The following is a 19,700-nucleotide window of genomic DNA, read 5'->3' on the forward strand; positions in this document are numbered from 1 at the left end:
TAGAATAATATATAGTGATTATACTAATAAAACTTAAAAAAAATTTTAAAGAGTTAAAAAAAAAAAAATCTATTGATAACCTTAAAAAAATTGTATATATATATATAAATTATTTTTTAATAATAAATATATAAATATATATTTATGTGAAGTTTTTTTATAAATATATTATATCATTCAATAATAGAAGAATATAATATATATTAAATAACAGAAGAATATAATAAATAAAATTATTCAATGAGAGTTCACATATATATATATTCATTGAAATATTTGTTAACTATATTTCTTTTTTATTTTATATAAGATATATGAAGTAAAAAAAAAAAGAAAAAAAATATATTTCCATCTAAATTTTATTAAGAAAATTTTTTACATATTTTTTCATAAAATTACTTTTTTCAAATTTTTTTTTTTTAAAAAATTTAAATTTAAGAAACATATATTTATGAAAAAATGAAAAATTTTTAGAACACCAGAAAAAAATTTTTTTTTTTTTATTCTATAGTATATTTAAATTAATTTGAAAATACATGTAATAATAAATATTTGTACGCATTTATTTATTTTTAATATTCTATGAAAGTATTCTATTTATTTAATAATTTTTTTTTTATATTTTAAGAAAAGGTACAATTAAAAAATTTTTTTTTCTTAAAATATTAGATAAAAAGAAGAGAAAAAGTAAAACTAAAAAATATAAACACATTTTTATGCATATATACATATATAATTAAAATGCATTACTATGATTCATTGTCACAAAATGAGGCTTTTTCGATTGAAGAAATTTACGAAAGTGATATAACTAATGAAGAAAATAAATTACTTATTGAATTTATAAAAAATATGCAAAATGAAAGGAATTTAATTCCAAGCACAGTAAATGCTAATACAATATTATATAAAAATGAAGATTTAAATACCAATGAAAAAATTCATAAAATTTTTACAATTATAGATAAATATACAGAAAATTACGAATTAGAGAAAAAAGCAGATAATAAGAACACTAATTTAAAATGGAAAACAACAGCTATTGAATATTTAACGAATTTAAGAAATTATATTCACAAAAAGTACAATCGAAATATAATCGATACATCCAAATATAATTCATCTGATTGTTCTATATTACTATCTTTACAAAAAAATGAAAATTTAATATCAATTTTTTGTTCGAAGCCATTATGTGTTCATTTATATATTTACGGAATTAACTATAAGCAAATAATTTATTACATTGATATCATAACAAGATATATAGAATCAGAAAAAGAGAATAACCCTTCCATCTTTTTGTGGTTAATTTATTTTCTTATTTTATTGGATTCTTTACAAGCATTGGATTCTGATGTTTCTTCAAATCTACAAGTAATAAAACGTTTTTGTATAAAAAAAATCGGCAACTTTGAAATATGCACTTTTCAAAAAAAAAAAAATTATCTTGATTTTTTAACACATTTTAATTGCAAATCTGAAGTACTTAATTTCAATGTTTCATCAGAATGCATAACAAATTTATTATATATTATTTATTTAATAATTACTGGTATATTTAATCAAAAATAAATGAATAAAAAAAAAGAAAATAAATAAATATATATATAATGTTTAAGAAAACAAAATCAATGAAAAAAAAGAAAAAAACTAAGAAATATTAAAATATAAATATAGATATATAAAAGTGTCCCTTAATATAAAATAAAACAAATAAATGTAATAACACATATATATATATTGCATACACATTTTAACAAATGAAATAAATTTTGATTATGAATTAATTTTATTGCACCTTCTTATTATACATATATAGTACCCCTTAGTTCTTAAATTTTTTCTTATTTTTTTTGTGTTTGAATTTTTTTTATATATTTCTTTAAATTTGTTTTTATAGTTATAAATAAAAAAAAAAAATTAAAGAAAATTTTGATTCCTTGTTTTTTTGTAATATTATTTATTATTTTGATTATAATTTCATATACACATATTTTATATATTTTTTTATGTTTATGTAATAATTTATAACTTTGATTAATGTAAAATAAAGAATAATTCACTTTTTAAGATTATTTTTTTTAATTTCATTAAACACATGTTAGTTATTCCTTTTCATTAATATTAATTGTAATAAAGAAAATTATCAATTTATGTTTTTTAGTGGCATAAATAAATAATAAAAGATCACATACTACTACTTTTTGAAAAAACAATTTTTTTTTTTAATTAAACTATTAAATTATAATATAATTAATAAAAAAAAAAAAAGAAATCTTAAAAACATATTTTAATTAATATAATATTGAAGAAATTTGTTTATGCATTATCATATTCAAATCAGTGTAAAGGATTTTCTTCGGACACAAGTTTTAATTAAAAAAAATATATAAACAAAAAAAAAAAAAAAAGTATTAAAATAAGTTATAGATAAAAAATGCAAAGGTTAAATTGTTATATGATAGATAAAAAAAAAATATTAAAATAAAACAAAAAAAAAATGCATATAAATAACTATTTTGTTTGTTGTTTCTATATAAAATAACATGCATACCTATTCTATATACATATAAATAATGTATCCAAGCAAATATATCTAAAATATTTAATAAGGTAATGATCACTTTTCTTAAAATTTGGAAATTTTTATAAGCTAAAATAGGTAAAAAAAAATAAGGAACAACAAATGATGATATAAGAATAGCTGTTGAGCAATTTAAGATCATATCAAAGAAAAGTAAAATTTCCTTGTTTAAATCTTTTATTGATCCAAATGCATTATTATTTTCATTATCAACAATGGTTTTATTTTTAATACATTTAAATATATAAAAATAATTTAATACAGTTATTAATATCCCTATAGATAAAAAAATAAGTAATGGATAAAAAATTCTAATAGTAAAAATTGCATATTTTGAATTATCATTTGTTGTATTGGGTTTTTTTGATATTAAATTTATGCTATATATATATCCAATTATTAGATAATTAAATAAAAAGATAAAAAAAAAACATGGGTCATCACGATGATAGTGATTTTTATTTTGCTTTCTATATAAAAATAATTTATACAATTTTGAAGGGCAAAATAAACTATATGCTATTTGGGCATAATTATACTTAATATCTAAATTCGCTTTATTTAATAATATAGCAATATAATCATAAGATATTTTTTTTTTCACATTTTTTTTAAACTGCTTATGTGAGTTAATTAATTTTTCTATATTTTTAATATTATATCCCTTTTTCTTTTTGAATTCGTTTCCAATATCTTCATTCTTATAAAATGGCAACATTAATAAAAAAGAAGGAAGTATTTATGTATTATTAGCCTAATAATATAAAGTATTATTAAAAAGTTATAAAAAAGAATAAATAAATAAAATTTTTAAAATAATAATTTTTAATAACAATTTTTATTTCTAATATATTAAATAGATAAAAAAAAAGAAAAACAGCTAATTTTATATTTATTTTAAAAATTATTATGAACGAGAAATGAAAATTACTCTTAAATTTCTTTCTATATTTATTTAAGCCAAAGAAAGATTTACAATAATTTATATTTTAAAACATTTACCTTCTTATATTTAATTTTCTTATTAAACATTATAAAATAAAAATATAAATATTCAAGGAAAATAAAATTAAAATTTCCTTATTTTATATGAAGCAGAATTACATATATTAAAAGAAAATTTTTTTTTTTAAATTTTATAAAATAAAATTAAATTCTTTTTTAAATTTTATAAAACATAATTGAGTTTTTGTTTTTAAATCATATGTAATTAAATTTTCTTTTAAAAACTTATTTTAATTTGTGTTATATATTTTTTTTTTTTATATTCAATAAAACATTTGTTTGATATTATATATATTTTTAAAAAGAGCATAAAATTTTTCCTAAAGGTTTTATTTTTTTTTTCATTAATACATTAAATTTTTGAAATTTTATAAAAGTCGTGCAAAATTAGCTATATATATATCCTCACATAAGTAATTTGAAAGTTGACCATTTTTTTTTCCCCCAATCATTAGCTATTCTATAACATTTTTAAGAATACTTTTAATTAATAAAAAAAATAAAATTACTAATTTTAGCATATTTTTGTGGTTTTCAAGAAACTTGAGATAAAGAGTAAGTTTTTAAAAGTTAAAAAAAAATAAACTTTCTATATAATAATAATATATAATATGTTACTATATTGTTTCGTTATTTTATTATGATTTTATTATGGTATTTTATAAAGTATATTTGTTATATTACTTATAATTAGCATTAAAACATCGTAATAATTTATCCTTTGTATATTAATTATATACATTTGTATACATAATATATAGATATATAGTTGTACATATATATATAGGTTTATAGTTTTACGTTTACATATTACGCATACGTTAATAATATACAGCATGTGTATGATTTTTACGCGTTGCATGCTCACTTAATGTAACAATTTTTCTTTTAATTTTTTTTTTCATACATTTATAAAATTTTTACATTGGTGCTTATACATTATATTAATTTCAGATATACACGAAATAAACTATATATATATTCAATAAATACTATTGAAAAATCACAAAAAAAAAAGAATTAAAATAAAAGATATTCATGTGAAGTCATATTCATAATTAAATATCAAAATGATTATATAAAAATTAAAAAAAAAAATTTTTATTCAACATAAATTCTTTTATGTGCAAATAATAAATAAAAAGAAGAAAATATATTATCATATAATTAAAATATAGAATAAAACAAAAAATTAAAATTTTCGACTTTTTTTATTAAGAATACATATATATATATACACATTTATTTTTGAAAAGGGAAAAAGAAAAAAAAAAAAAAATAGAAAATATAAGTATATATATATATTTATTTATTTATTTTAGGATTTCTTATAAAATTATAACAATTAAATAATGATATAAATAATCTATGAGTTCTAAAAAGAAATCTACTATAATTTTATCACATTCAGGTAAAACTACCATACCTGAGTCAACTAACACAAAAGAACAAAATAATGCAAAATCAAACAAATATAACCCTTTCAATTTCTTTAGAATGAAAGGGTATGGTATGCCAACAACTTTAGAAGAACAATTAACAAAAAAAGAACTGCGAATATCTTCAGAACAAAAAACTCCATATAACATAAATAGAAATGTTATACTATTTGTATATTTTGCATTAATTGTTTTAACAAATCGTTTATTTTTTGGATGGCCAAATTTATCTAATTTATTATTTAGAGAGGATACATATATATGGAAATGTAAAAAAAATGCTGATGGTACTTACGATAGATTACCAGATAAAAGATATGTGTGCGATGATCAAGATAAAGCAGTACAAACAATTTTCGTTTTTGGTTCTTCTGCATATTTTGCCTTTTCATTTTTCAACGGATTGATAGTTGACTATTTAGGTTCAAGATTCAGTATGTTATTAGGCCATATTTTAAATTTAATTGGATGGATATTAATGCTTGTATCAAATGAAAATTTTGATGCTTATGTTATTGGAGGTATATTTATGTCAGCTAGTATTGATTTAGCTTCTTTTTCTACTTTAAATGCATCAGGATTATATCCAGGTAATGAAAATTTAATTGTTAATATAATTTCGGGTGCTGGATCTTTATCTACAGGTACTATGACAATTCTCGATTTAATAATAAGTGGGCTAAACTTGTCTTTCAAAGCTTTTATGATGTGGTATATATGCATTAGTGTTGGATTTTTTTTTATATTAACTATTTTCCTTTTCCCTAGAACCAGATATTTTAGGCAATATGAAATTGATAATTATTATAAAAATAAAGAAATAAGTTTAACAGAAAAAGGTGAAGTAAATATATTAAAAAAGGGTAATGAATATGATTATGCATTGCAGAAAGTTGATCTACATGAAGATGTAGAAATGGAGAGTATTAATCAAAGTAAAGGAGATTATAATGAAGTAGAAGCGATTGGAAATAAAAAACTAGAGGATTATGCTAGTACAAATAATAGTAGTATTACTTCGAAAAAAAATTTAAAACTATTTAAATATACTACATTTAGGGATTTATTCAATATTTTTACGTGTGCTCACTTTTTATGTTTATGGATATATGGGCCTTTAAATGCTATTTATAACACTTTCTATTATAGTGTTGTGGAGAATATTTTATCAAAAGATAAAAATGATATACTTGGTTATATTTTACCATTTTCTTTTATACCATGTGTAATATTGGGAAATATAACAGACAAATTTGGTGTTATGATTATGTTTGCTTATGAATTAATTTTTGCATTTTCTATGTATGCTTTTAGTTATTCCAAATCAAGTTTAGCCCAATGGATATCGGTAATTTCAAACACTTTATATTCAGCTTGTGCAAACGGCCAATTGTGGACATTCATATCTTATACTTTTAGTTCAAAATATCATTCAACTCTCATTGGATTCTTAAATTTTGTTTGTGGTATTATGTCTTTTGCTCGTTTGCTATTGTTTGAATGGGCTAAATATAGCAATTATGATTTTACTTATATCAATTTACTTATTTTATGTATGATTGGTGTTAACATAGCCTTAGCTATTGTTCTTGTATTTATAAGAAAAATTAAGGGAGAAAAAGTTACGTATGGAGATGAAAATATATCAAAGTAATATTCAAAAAAAAAATTTATAAAATATATCTAAAGTACATAAAAGCAATACTTTTTAATAAGTATACTAAAAAAAAAAAAATAAATAAATTAAAATAATATATTTAAAGAAAATTAAATTAACAAAAAAAAAAAAAAAAATAAAATAAAATAATTACCGAAAATAACATATTTAAAAAAAAATAATAATTAACTGAAAATAATATATTTAAAAAAAATTAAATAAACTAAGAAAAAAAGAAAAAAAATGCATATATGTACATTTAAAAAATAAAAAAATACTTTTTAAAAAATAAGATCAACTTTATTTGTTTTATTTTTTATTATATATTATAAAAAAAAAAAATAATAAAAATTTTCTGTATGTTATATTTAATAATTTTTAACTTTCATTCATTCTTATTAGAATAAACATAATGAACTTTTTATAAAACAAATATAACAATATTCATGATAAATTGCTCCCAAAATAAAAGATACTACTATATAAGATTTTTAAGAGAATAATTATATAGATTTTAAAAAAAAAAATAAAATAATAATTTTTAATTTTGTTAAAATAAAAATTGATATAGCTTATAATAAAAAATAATTTGAATTTTGAATTTATGAATTATAATTAAACTCCCATTTTTCTTTTTTAATATATAAAAATATGGAAAAGATGTATTTTTATAACAAATATATCCCACTTTTCCTACTTTATTTGTTTAATCTGTTTAATATATTATAACTTATTAATCTTCTATAATGCTTTATTTTCATTTTTTTTTTTTTTCATTAAGATGATTTATTTTTGTATCTACTATGATATATTTTTTTTGCATATTCTTTACCTATTTTTTTTTTAGGCAAGTATTTTTTTTTTTTTTTGAAAAATATATATAATTATTCATATAAATTTTGGTTTTCGTTTAAATATTCATAAGTAATTTCTTTTACCTTCTCTAAAATTTCATTCATTTCTGTAAATGTTTCTGCTTCAGCAAATATACGAATTAAGCTTTCTGTTCCTGATGGTCTAATAAAACATCTAGCATTCTTTGAGCCTACTTGATTAATTACTTTATCTATTTTTTGTTGCAAGCATTTAGGTTCAATTAGATATTGTTCATTATGTGGATGAGTCTTCAATTTTTTCAGAATATATTTTGGACACATTATATTTATATATAAAGATGGAAAAGGCTTATAAAAGTTATCCCACTCTTTTATAGTTAAATTCAAAAAAGATAAAGACAATTCAATTGCTAAAAAATCAATTACAGCATCACCTGCTGTTTGATTAAAAAAAAGTAAATATTTTTTTAATGCTATAAAATATTTATCTTTATTTATATATAATTTCTTAGCCCATTCATTCAACTGGTTTATATCTGTATAAATAGTACCATGCCCATTTGGCTCAAAAAAAATTCCAATAGAAGATTTTCGTGCTATGTTATCAAGATGCTTAATTCCTGTTTTTGTACATATGATATTTAAATTGATATATTGAAAAATTTCTATTTGCTCATTTACTTTCTTTTTGACATTGTTGAGATAATGTATAGAGGCAGTATTTACATATGCTGTTTGTATTATATTAATATTTATTTTTTCTATATCCTTCTCTGCATTTAATTCTTTTTTATTTATCTTAATATGTAATAATATTTTGATTATACAATTTAAAAATAAACAAATAATCTTAGGACCATCTAAAATAACAATATTATTATCCTTAATTTTATTTTCGTTTAGTGAATTATTGTTTAAAGTATTTTTTCCAATAAGATCATTTGTATAATGATTGTACTCATTTTGATTTTCATCTATAAAGAAATAAAGAATCCTATCTGCGTCTCCATCGAATGTACAAAATTTACAATTAATCTCTCGTGAAGGAGCATTAACAGGTAGTTTTTTTTTGCTGTACACATAATCAGAACCACAATTTAAATTTAAAATATTATCTTCTTCTTTTATATAATTTATTTTAATTATTCTTTTATTTAGAATCTTGAAAACACTGTTAAAATTGTCAATTTTTAAGCTTGCTACACCATTTGAACAGTCAACATATATCTTTTCTTCTTTACGATTGTTTATTAATATTTGATCAAATGCTTCATTTATGTAATTATAAAGATCTTCAAACAAATATATAAAATAATCAAAATAAAATTGGTCACTATTATATGCATATAAATGAAAATAATTATCGTGAAACTTACTATTACTTAAAATATCTTTGTTTATATCCAAGGTAGACAATTTATTTACGTCTCCATTAGATATATTATTACTATTTTTTAAATAATATAAATTCCTTACTAAATTATTATTTTCTAACTTAAATTGTTTTAAGTAATCCAAATCATTTTTCTTCTTATGAATGGAGTAGTCATCAATTTTAATAATAGTGGTATCTATCTTGTCATCATCAAAAATGTTATTTAGGAAATTAATAATAAAATGCAAACAAGGAGTTGTTATATAACACATATTATTTATACATTTATATATATTTAAACAATTTAACGATTCTATAATAATATTATTTAAGGTTAATCCACTATTTCTCGTATCAAAACCTATGCATACATTTGCTTTTAATTTGTTGTGTATATTACAATTATATATTATATCATCTAATATTTTTATATTATTGAATACCTTATTATCAAATATATCAAGATTTGTTTCCTTTTCAAAAATGTAAGCGATGTAATTAATTATATTATCTAATATATCATCAATTGAACAATTTTTATTTTTCTCTAAATACCTTAAATGATTATTAACAAGATCTATTAAATATTGTTCATATAATTCACTAATTTGCTTTCCTTTATAATCTAAAATTTTCACACCATTTTCGTTATGAGGATTATGAGAAGCTGTTATAATCATTCCAACATTCTTCCACTTAATATTTTCTTTATTATGAAAATTATAATATTCTTTTTTTTCATTTATTAAAATATGATCCAATATATTATATTTTTTAATTATTTCATAATTATATTTAATAAATAGTATTCCTATAAATATTCCACTTTTACTTAAAGCATTTAATAAATCACAAGATTTTGTTTCAAACTTGTCTCTAAATCCGCTATTACCGTAAGAAAATTCCAAGCTAGATTCAAATTTTATGTTTTCTTCAATAGTGTAACTTGGCAAATACTTTTCAATACATGGTTTTATTTTAACGTAAAATAAGCTCTCTTTAATATTTTTCATATTTCATAATTCTGATCATTAATTTTTTTTTTTTTTACAAAATTATATATATATATTTTTAACTCTACAATGTTTTTTTTATAAAAAAAAAAGAATATTATTATATAATATTAAAAAAAATAAAAGAATTTTCTTCTATTTTTAAATAATTTAAAGGATGTTAAAACATCTTATTTTATTTTTAACCATTAACAATAAAAAAAAAAAAAATCTGATTCAATTACTTCAGAAACGACTTTCTAGGTAGTTCATATAAAAAAAAACAAAATGAATTATATGAATATTTATATGAATATTTATATGAATAAAAAAAAAAGGTAAAAGGCATAAAATATAGATTGATATAAAAATAAAATGATATAAAATATAAATAAAATAAAAACGAAAAAATGAAGTGAGGTATAGGTTAAAATCTTAAACAATAAAATTCATAATAATATCAGATTAATATAGCATATTCTATGAAACTCATATATATTTGCAATTTTCCTTTTATTTATTTTAGCATATTAGGTAATTAAATCCATTATTAAAAAATTGCAGTTTTAGTAATTAAAGTAAATTTCTTTCATTTAAAATAGTACCTTTAAAATATTAATGAATTTATGAAGCTTCAGCATAAAAAAAATTCAATTTAATTTTTTCATTTATTTATATATAAAAACTTAAAGTTTCCCTGGATTACATTCATATAGAGAACTTTTCATAAAATTAAAAACAATTATTAGATGAAATTATTATAAGTTTTTCATACTTTTTTTTAATTTTATGCAATTATTTTTTAAAATAAAAAAATATCGATATTATTTATACTTTTTTTGTTTTATATATTATCCATTTTTAAATTAATGAAACATCTTAAATTCATATGTACAAACTTGGAAAACTTGAATTTTTTTTTTTTCAAAAAAATAATATTAAAAGAAATTTATAAGTAAATAAAAAATGAATTTATCTTAGTACTTTTATATCTTTCTTAATATTTAAAAAAATTTGTGTCATATCGTTTGATAAGAATAAAAATGCATCTTTTTATTTTTAATAATTTAAATGTATATATATAATTAAGGTATTTTTAAATTATAAAAATAAATTTTTTCTATTTTTAGATTAAAAAAAATACTAATTGTTCTTTTACTCCTTAAATTATTTGTTAAATATATTTCAAAAATGTTACTACTTGATTTAAAATAAATAGTAAAAAAAAAAAAAATCATTTAAAAATATATAAAACAAATTTTTTTAAACGCATAAAATTTTCAATTTTTATAAAAAAAAAAAAAATAGTAAATATAATATATAATTATAAATGAATAAAAATGTAAACGTAAGTTCATTATAGTTTTCCATCATGTGATTTTTAAATTAAGAAAAATTTTTGTATTGCAATTACACTTTTAAGTTCACAACATATAATTTCTTTTTCTTTCTTATTAATGTCTCTTCTATTATCTTCTTTTTTGTTCCTATTCTTTAGTTATATTTATTTTATTTTTTAGAAGTTTTTGCAGTTTTTTTTTTAGGATAATATATCCTCTTAAGACTTGGTAATAAGGAGTTCTCAATCCTTTCTGCTTTTTTACGATCAGAAAATACCATTGTGTATAAATATCTCTTTGTTCTTAATTTTAATTTTGTTATGATAGTATTTTTCTTTAATTTACTTTTTTTCTTCACAATAATTACAGCTGTGGTATCAGGCTTTCTGCTTATCTTCAAAAATTTTCGAATGTCATTTATTTGTTTTGGCATTTTTTCTTTTCTTTTTTATATAATATTTTTTAAAAATTTCTTATAATGACTAATTCCCTTTTAAATATATATATATATATATTTTTTCTTTTTTTTTATAATAAAAGTGTTAATATAAAAATTTTTAATTTTTTTAAATTATACATAAGAAAAAAAAAAAGAATAGTTGAAAAAAATTTTATATATACATATAAAAAAAAAAATATATATAAGAATTTATATATTTATGCATGTTAATAAATATATGTATATGCATATGTATCTTTTAAAAATTTCAATTTTTTTAAATAATGAAAAAAAAAAAATATATATAAATATAAACAATGTTGTAATTATCATAGGAATAAAATACAATATTTCATTTTACTTATTTCTTTTTTAAATTAATATATATGACATTACATAATTAAAAAAGTTCTAGTACAGAAGAAATTGAAAAATACAAATTTCTTATAAATGATGTATTAACCATATTGAGTATTACTAAATTTTAAAAATGTCCCCTTTTTTCACTACAAAAGAAAAAAATAAAACTAAAGTTCATATACTACAAAAAAAAAAAAAAAAAAAAATAAATTGAAAAAAAAAATGTAATTGAAAAAAAATTTATATATTTATATATATTTTTTTTTTTATTTTATATATTTTGTAATTTGGTATTTTACTTTTGGTTTCTTGGAAAATATAATTTCTTTTTTTTATAAGAACTTCTAATTTATGGTAATTAAAAAAAATTAAATGTTGTTTTTATGATATTCATTTTGATCAAAGAAATTATTTATTTTCTTTATATATAAATTTATTACATTTATTTTTGATTTATTCATACACTTTTATATTTTTTTTTGCTTTTATTTTTTTTTTTTGAATTTCCTTTTTGAATAAAGAAAATTATCTTTAATTACATTTATATCATATTTCATAAAAAAGTATATATCATTTAAAATATATTTTTTGCTTCATAATTAATTGCTTGGTTTTGTTCATATATATTTACATGGGACTTAAATAATTTGATATGCATTGCATATATTATATATATATATCATTTGTATTTTTTTCCTGTTGTTTATGATAATTTAGTAGCATATATGATTTATTTTAATTTTTAAGCATTTTTTAATAGCATACAATGCTTATATGAATATTAATTTTTAAATGTTATTACTTTGATCAATTTTTTTTTATTGTTTATCATAAAATGTTTTATTATGATAATTTGAGATAATGTTTATCTTATTTTATATATAAATTTAAATTCATATGTTTCTTCAAATATATATTAGTGTTTATTAATATTTTTATTTGTTCTTTTATTTACGCAATTATATATTAATATATATTTTGGCATGATTTTCATATATTCACTTCTTTTTTTTTATCATATATATATTTATATATTTTTTTTTTTTTTAGGTTAAAGTGATTGTCAGACATTAAATGTACTGCCAGTCTCCATAAAGTCATTGATTTTCTTTTTTTTAAATTGTAAGATTTTTATATCAGAACTTTTTTTTTAAACTTATAATTTTTATTAATAAAAAGTAGAACAAAATGGCGAAATTATCGAAGGCACAAAAAAAACAAATGTATATTGACAAACTTAGCACTTTGATCCAGCAATATACAAAAATATTAATTGTTCATGTAGATAATGTAGGATCTAATCAAATGGCAACTGTTCGTCAAAGTTTGAGAGGAAAAGCTGTAATATTAATGGGAAAAAATACAAGAATAAGGACAGCATTAAAAAAGAATTTACAAGCCGTACCACAAATAGAAAAATTATTGCCATTAGTAAAATTAAATATGGGTTTTGTTTTTTGCAATGATGATTTATCAGAAGTCAGGAAAATTATTTTAGAAAATAGATCACCTGCACCAGCAAGGTTAGGTGTTATAGCCCCAATTGATGTTTATATTCCACCAGGTCCAACAGGTATGGATCCCTCCCATACATCATTTTTTCAATCTCTTGGTATATCAACAAAAATTGTAAAAGGTCAAATTGAAATACAAGAAAAAGTGCATTTAATTAAACAGGGAGAAAAAGTAACAGCTTCATCAGCTACTCTTTTACAAAAATTTAACATGAAGCCTTTTTCATATGGTGTTGAAGTAAAAACTGTGTATGATGATGGAGTTATATATGATGCTGATGTTTTAGATATCACTGAAGAAGATATCTTAAAAAAATTTTCAAAAGGTGTTTCTAATGTAGCTGCATTGTCTAGAGCTGTCGGTATAATAACAGAAGCTTCTTATCCACATGTCTTTGTAGAAGCATTTAAAAACATTGTTGCCTTAGTAATTGACTCTGATTACACATTCCCATTAATGCAAAATATTAAGAACATGGTTGAAAATCCACAAGCATACGTTGCTGCTGCACCTGTTGCTTCAGCTGCTAAAGTAGAAGAACCTAAAAAAGAAGAAGCAAAAAAACAAGAAGAAGAAGAAGAAGAAGATGAAGATGGTTTCGCTGGGTTTGGAATGTTTGGTTAATATTATTATTATTTATCAGGAAGACAAACATTTTAGAATAGAAAATAATAATAAAGCAAAAAAACAAAATAGAGTTACGCTAAATTATGCCATTTTTTACATGTAAAATGATTATATTGACTTTTATAATTTAAAAGGTAATAAAAATAATTTGTATTATATATATATATTTGTTCATTTAATAGCTATTGTACGCTTATTATATATATTAGGAATTATTTTACATATATATATATATATATATATATATATATATATATATATATATATATATATATATATATATATTAAATATGTTTGAATTATGTGAATTATAATTGATGCACATATTCTAAGAGTGTTAATAAACAGTTTTGAAATATTTATATTTGAAAATATAGAAGGCTCTATGAATAATTTTCATATATTAGAAGTAAATATTTGATACAAATAATAAAATTATTGTATTTTTAAAAATAAGTATTTATATAAAAATTGTAATTTATATATTTATGTTTTCTGTGAATGATGATAAAAAATTCTCAAAATGTTCGCAGTTGAGAGTTTAAAAAAAAAAGCTCTATGAATTATTATTGTAGCCTTCACTTAGATGTCTGACGCAAAACATAAATATATTTTAGAAAAGAATTATTATTCAAAATATGAATTTAAGTTATATAGATAATATATTCTTATATATTTATATCTGTATATATTTATATGTTTTCATGAATGATGATAAAAAAATTCTCAAAATGTTCGCAGTTGAGAGTATAAAAACTCCATGAAGAACTTTTGTAGCCTTCACTTAGATGTCTGACATAAAGCATATTAATTTTTTATAGAAAGAAAACAACGCTAAAAAATTATTGTTATATATATATATATATATATGCATAGAGTTATATTTTTTGTGAATGATGATAAAAAATTCTCAAAATGTTCGCAGTTGAGAGTTTAAAAAAAAAAGCTCTATGAATTATTATTGTAGCCTTCACTTAGATGTCTGACACAAAAAATAATTAATAGATTTAAAAAAAAAATAAAAAAATGTTATATAAATATATATATATATATATTAACATGTGTCTTTATGATTTAGTATATGATAATAAGTAAATTTCACAGAATATTAGTATTTGAGTATTAAGAAAAAATCTGTGAAAAAATATTATAGCCTTCACTTAGAAGTATGATACAAAACATTAGAGTTTTTATTATGTATAAGTTGTAAAAGAAAAAGAGATAATTTATTTAAACAAAATGAAATTGAAACCGTTACATTTCAAAAAAAATTTATAAAGAAGATACAATAAAAAAAAAAGAAAAGTAAAAAATATGTTATTTTATTGAAATTTGCGAATTATAATATGCAACCATTTTTAATATATATAAAAAAAGTTTAATAGGGATTTTAATATATTATATTACAAAATATATACATATATATATATATATATATATATATTATACATAAGTTATTAAAATAATTTTACATATAGAAAAAAAGAAATAAAATAAAAAAAAAATTATTATTATTTATATAAATTATTTATAAAGCATGTTAATACATTTTAGTGATATAAATTGCATACAAATTTGACTTTATTTAATGATTAAAGATATACCTATTATATAATTCATTTGCTTTTGTGAAATAAAGAAGGAAAAATAAGAATTCATATGCATTTGTTTATTTTATATAATTATTCGTTTTGTATTCATATATTACGTTGTATTAGATATATATATTATTCCTTTTACATAATCTTATGAAAAAATTATTAAAATCAAATAATTATTTTATTTTTTTTTTATGTTTTATTCTAATTCATATTATGTCATAATATAAATATACATATTTCAATTTTTACTTTTTAAACTTTATAGGTTAATATACATTAGTGTTATAAAATTATTATGATAGATAAATATTATACTTAACAAAAGGGAAATTTTGTCTTTATATCTTTTTCACAGCGGTATTTTTTTTTTTCATTAGTATATAAAAAAAAATTAATTAAATATGTAATTAGTAAATATATTTATTGCATATATAAATATATTTTTTTTTAATTAAAAAACTATTAAGCTTATATGAAATAGTTAAATTTTTAAGAACATTAATAAAAAGAAAAACAAAAAAAACTTTTATTTTTTAAAATTTTAATCAATAAATTTCCTTTAACATTTTTTTATTTAATTAAATATGTCATTTGAAAAAAGAAAAAAAAATTAATTGAATATATATTTATAAAAAATTAAAAAATAATTTATAAAAATGTATAAAGAATAAGATGTTACACATAACAAAAATAGTATGAAAATACATAAACTTTTATTAAATAGATAAAATCTGATAAAAAAAATTATGGCCTGTTCGGAATAATAAATACTTTCCATTAATTTTCTTTGAGACAAAAATTTTGTTCAAAAATTATTACAATTTTTTACTATATTTAGAAATGAATGGCACTAATCTTAATAATTTTTAATTTAAAAAAAAAAAAAGATTTTATATGATGTTTTAAGTATTTATAAATATTCTTCTAGATATATGTGCATACTTAAAGAGTTAATAAAAGTATTTTATTAATAATAATAAAATGTTTAAATTTTTTATTTTTTTAATATGCTTATTCTTAAAAGAAGAAACAAAAAGTAACTTCAACAAATATTATACATAAATATTTGAATAAATTAAAAATAATTTAATTAGTTTTTATAATTTTAAAAATAAAAATATTTTATCATTTTTTTTTTTTATTTTATTTTATTTTTTTTTATTTTGTTATACTATATTTTTTTTTTTTTTGTTTATTTGTACATTTTTTCAATAAAATTTTTTTATTTAAATTATAAGAACATTTTAAGAGTAAACTGAAGAATAAAAACATTTTAGAGACTTATTTTTCCTTTTTTTTTTATCATTTTACACTTAATTTTGCATTAAGGCCATCTAAATAAATATTAAATAAATTTTTGAAATATATGAAGACTTAAAATATAAATTTATAAATTATGTTTGTGTATTTTTAATATATATATATATATATATATATATATATATATATATTCTACTTCAATTTTTCTTTTATTTTTTATAAATTGTAAATTAGAAAATGAATGTTGAAAATATATTTGGAAATGAAGAGGTAAATGTAGATGAAATAGAAAAATTATCAAATAGCGAAATAAAAACAAGAATAAGTTTAATTGACACAGAAATAAAAATATTGAAAAATGAGCATGCAAGATTAAAGAATGAATATAAAAGTTTACAAGAAAAAATTAAAGATAATGTGGAAAAAATACATTTAAATAAAATGCTACCATATTTAGTAGCAAATGTGGTAGAATCATTAGATTTAGAAGATGAAGAAGAAGAAAACGAACCAAAAGATGAATATGATTTATATGATAATAATTTAAAATTAAGTCATGAGGGATTTCGTGATATAGATGATGAAAAAAGGGGAAAATGTATGGTAATTAAAACATCAACAAGGCAAACTATATTTTTACCAGTACCTGGATTAATCGAGGCATCAGAATTAAAACCAGGAGATTTAGTTGGTGTAAATAAAGATAGTTATCTAATAATAGACAAATTACCTCAAGAATATGATAACAGAGTAAAGGCAATGGAAGTAATTGAAAAACCATCTGAAGATTATTCTGATATTGGAGGATTAGATAAACAAATAGAAGATTTGGTTGAAGCAATAGTATTACCTATGCTACACAAAGAAAAGTTTGAAAAAATTGGAATAAAACCTCCAAAGGGTGTATTAATGCATGGACCTCCTGGTACAGGAAAAACTTTACTAGCAAGAGCTTGTGCATCTCAAACAAATGCAACATTTTTAAAGCTAGCTGGGCCTCAGCTAGTTCAGATGTTTATAGGAGATGGAGCAAAAATGGTTAGAGATGCTTTTAATTTAGCAAAAGAAAAAGCACCAGCAATTATTTTTATTGATGAATTAGATGCTATTGGAACTAAAAGATTTGATAGCGAATTATCAGGTGATAGAGAAGTTCAAAGAACTATGTTAGAATTACTAAATCAGCTAGATGGTTTCAGTACTGACGATACAGTTAAAGTTATTGCTGCTACAAATAGACCAGACACTTTAGATCCAGCTTTATTAAGATCTGGTAGATTAGATAGGAAAATTGAATTACCTCATCCAAATGAAGAATCCCGAGCTAGAATTTTACAAATACATTCACGAAAGATGAATGTTCATAAAGATGTTAACTTCGAGGAATTAGCTAGATCTACTGATGACTTTAACGGAGCACAGTTAAAAGCTGTGTGTGTTGAAGCAGGAATGATTGCACTAAGAAGAGGGGCTACTGAAATTGATCATGAAGATTTTGTAGAAGGAATTACATCGGTTTTATCAAAAAAGAAAAGTACTCTGAATTATTTTACTTAATTATGTGCATATATATATGTATTCATATACATGGAACTACTCTTATATATATGCAATAATGTTAAAATGTCCACCCCAAAAAAATGACATATAGTATATAACAAATATGCCTATACACACATTTTAGAATACAGAAACAAACAATAAAACAATTCACTATATATAAGCATACATTAAAAGAAATATATATTTAAAAAATATAAACCATAAATTTTGTATATCTAGCTTCTTTTGTTTTAATATATATATTTTTTTTTTAATAATTTTCATCTATAATTTTTTTACATAAATCTTTGTTGTGATTCAATTTATTTATATGTATTTTATAATATAAAAAGTTTAATTTTTTTTTTCTTTTTTCTTTTTTTTTTATCAATACACTATATATATTATAAAGCTGCTTTTTAGTTAATTTTTATTTTCTGAATTACTAAGGTTCTCTTATACTGAATTTCTTTCTTGAATATTTTTTTTTCATTTTTATTGAATATTTTTTATTTTGTATTTATTTTTCCTTTTTTTTTTTTTTATAATAATTTTTCCTAAATTAAAATTTAAAATTTTTTTAATTCTTTAAGATGCTTTTATACTTAACAATGTGTATTAAGTACACAAGAAAAATATATATTTGATAAACATATTCCATTTAAACACAGTAAATATGAATTAAGTACTTTATATAATTATATGAATTTATCCATATGAATTACAACAAAAAAAAATGTTTAATTCTTTTTTTTTTGTGTGTTTAAGTCAAAATTGCTCTCTTTTATTTAAAAACTATAACAATACCAAAAAAAAAAAAAAAAAAATAAATAAATAAAATAAAATAAAATAAAATAAAATAAAATAAAATAAAATAAAATAAATAAATAAATGAAATAAAGTAACAAAATAGTATTATTGTAATTGAATAAATAAATATACATTAAGAAGGTAGATAAATTATTGTATAAAAATATTCAAATCTTATATATTTTCAAATACAGAACTAAAGGAATGAGCAAAAAAATATAGAATATACTAATTTTACTAATAAATGAATCAATAAGTTGTCAAGAAGGGAAGTAAATACACAAGAATTATATAATAGAATATATAACAAAATAA

At 18.7% G+C, this 19,700-nt stretch overlaps 7 protein-coding genes and 3 non-coding genes across 10 annotated transcripts; 7 read left to right on the top strand and 3 right to left on the bottom strand.

The window, feature by feature from the left end:
• Positions 1–741: 741 nt before the first annotated feature.
• Positions 742–1,575, top strand: PRELSG_0926900 (conserved Plasmodium protein, unknown function; the record flags this gene model as incomplete). The annotated part of the gene is made up of 1 exon (XM_028676713.1): positions 742–1,575. The coding sequence occupies one exon, from the start codon at positions 742–744 to the stop codon at positions 1,573–1,575; it is 834 nt and encodes a 277-aa protein (XP_028533174.1).
• An 842-nt stretch (positions 1,576–2,417) lies between these two features.
• UNC50 (UNC-50 protein, putative) lies at positions 2,418–3,305 on the bottom strand (the record flags this gene model as incomplete). Its single annotated transcript, XM_028676714.1, has 1 exon — positions 2,418–3,305. One exon carries the CDS (start codon positions 3,303–3,305, stop codon positions 2,418–2,420), a length of 888 nt encoding a protein of 295 aa, XP_028533175.1.
• Positions 3,306–4,960: 1,655 nt separating this feature from the next.
• PRELSG_0927100 (transporter, putative) lies at positions 4,961–6,685 on the top strand (the record flags this gene model as incomplete). The annotated part of the gene is made up of 1 exon (XM_028676715.1): positions 4,961–6,685. One exon carries the CDS (start codon positions 4,961–4,963, stop codon positions 6,683–6,685), a length of 1,725 nt encoding a protein of 574 aa, XP_028533176.1.
• Positions 6,686–7,572: 887 nt separating this feature from the next.
• On the bottom strand, positions 7,573–9,912 carry PAGM (phosphoacetylglucosamine mutase, putative; the record flags this gene model as incomplete). Its single annotated transcript, XM_028676716.1, has 1 exon — positions 7,573–9,912. One exon carries the CDS (start codon positions 9,910–9,912, stop codon positions 7,573–7,575), a length of 2,340 nt encoding a protein of 779 aa, XP_028533177.1.
• A 1,488-nt stretch (positions 9,913–11,400) lies between these two features.
• Positions 11,401–11,664, bottom strand: RPL38 (60S ribosomal protein L38, putative; the record flags this gene model as incomplete). The annotated part of the gene is made up of 1 exon (XM_028676717.1): positions 11,401–11,664. One exon carries the CDS (start codon positions 11,662–11,664, stop codon positions 11,401–11,403), a length of 264 nt encoding a protein of 87 aa, XP_028533178.1.
• Positions 11,665–13,218: 1,554 nt separating this feature from the next.
• Positions 13,219–14,169, top strand: PRELSG_0927400 (60S ribosomal protein P0, putative; the record flags this gene model as incomplete). Its single annotated transcript, XM_028676718.1, has 1 exon — positions 13,219–14,169. One exon carries the CDS (start codon positions 13,219–13,221, stop codon positions 14,167–14,169), a length of 951 nt encoding a protein of 316 aa, XP_028533179.1.
• Positions 14,170–14,671: 502 nt separating this feature from the next.
• Positions 14,672–14,769, top strand: PRELSG_0927500. The gene has a single exon (XR_003699267.1). It is a non-coding gene; the product is annotated as a small nucleolar RNA snoR13 (small nucleolar RNA).
• Positions 14,770–14,874: 105 nt separating this feature from the next.
• On the top strand, positions 14,875–14,976 carry PRELSG_0927600. Its single transcript, XR_003699268.1, has one exon. It is a non-coding gene; the product is annotated as a small nucleolar RNA snoR13 (small nucleolar RNA).
• Positions 14,977–15,059: 83 nt separating this feature from the next.
• PRELSG_0927700 lies at positions 15,060–15,166 on the top strand. The gene has a single exon (XR_003699269.1). It is a non-coding gene; the product is annotated as a small nucleolar RNA snoR13 (small nucleolar RNA).
• Positions 15,167–17,270: 2,104 nt separating this feature from the next.
• RPT5 (26S protease regulatory subunit 6a, putative) lies at positions 17,271–18,590 on the top strand (the record flags this gene model as incomplete). The annotated part of the gene is made up of 1 exon (XM_028676719.1): positions 17,271–18,590. The coding sequence occupies one exon, from the start codon at positions 17,271–17,273 to the stop codon at positions 18,588–18,590; it is 1,320 nt and encodes a 439-aa protein (XP_028533180.1).
• Positions 18,591–19,700: the final 1,110 nt, after the last annotated feature.

This window comes from Plasmodium relictum, assembly GCF_900005765.1.
Source record: "Plasmodium relictum strain SGS1 genome assembly, chromosome: 9".
Lineage (NCBI taxonomy): Eukaryota > Apicomplexa > Aconoidasida > Haemosporida > Plasmodiidae > Plasmodium > Plasmodium relictum.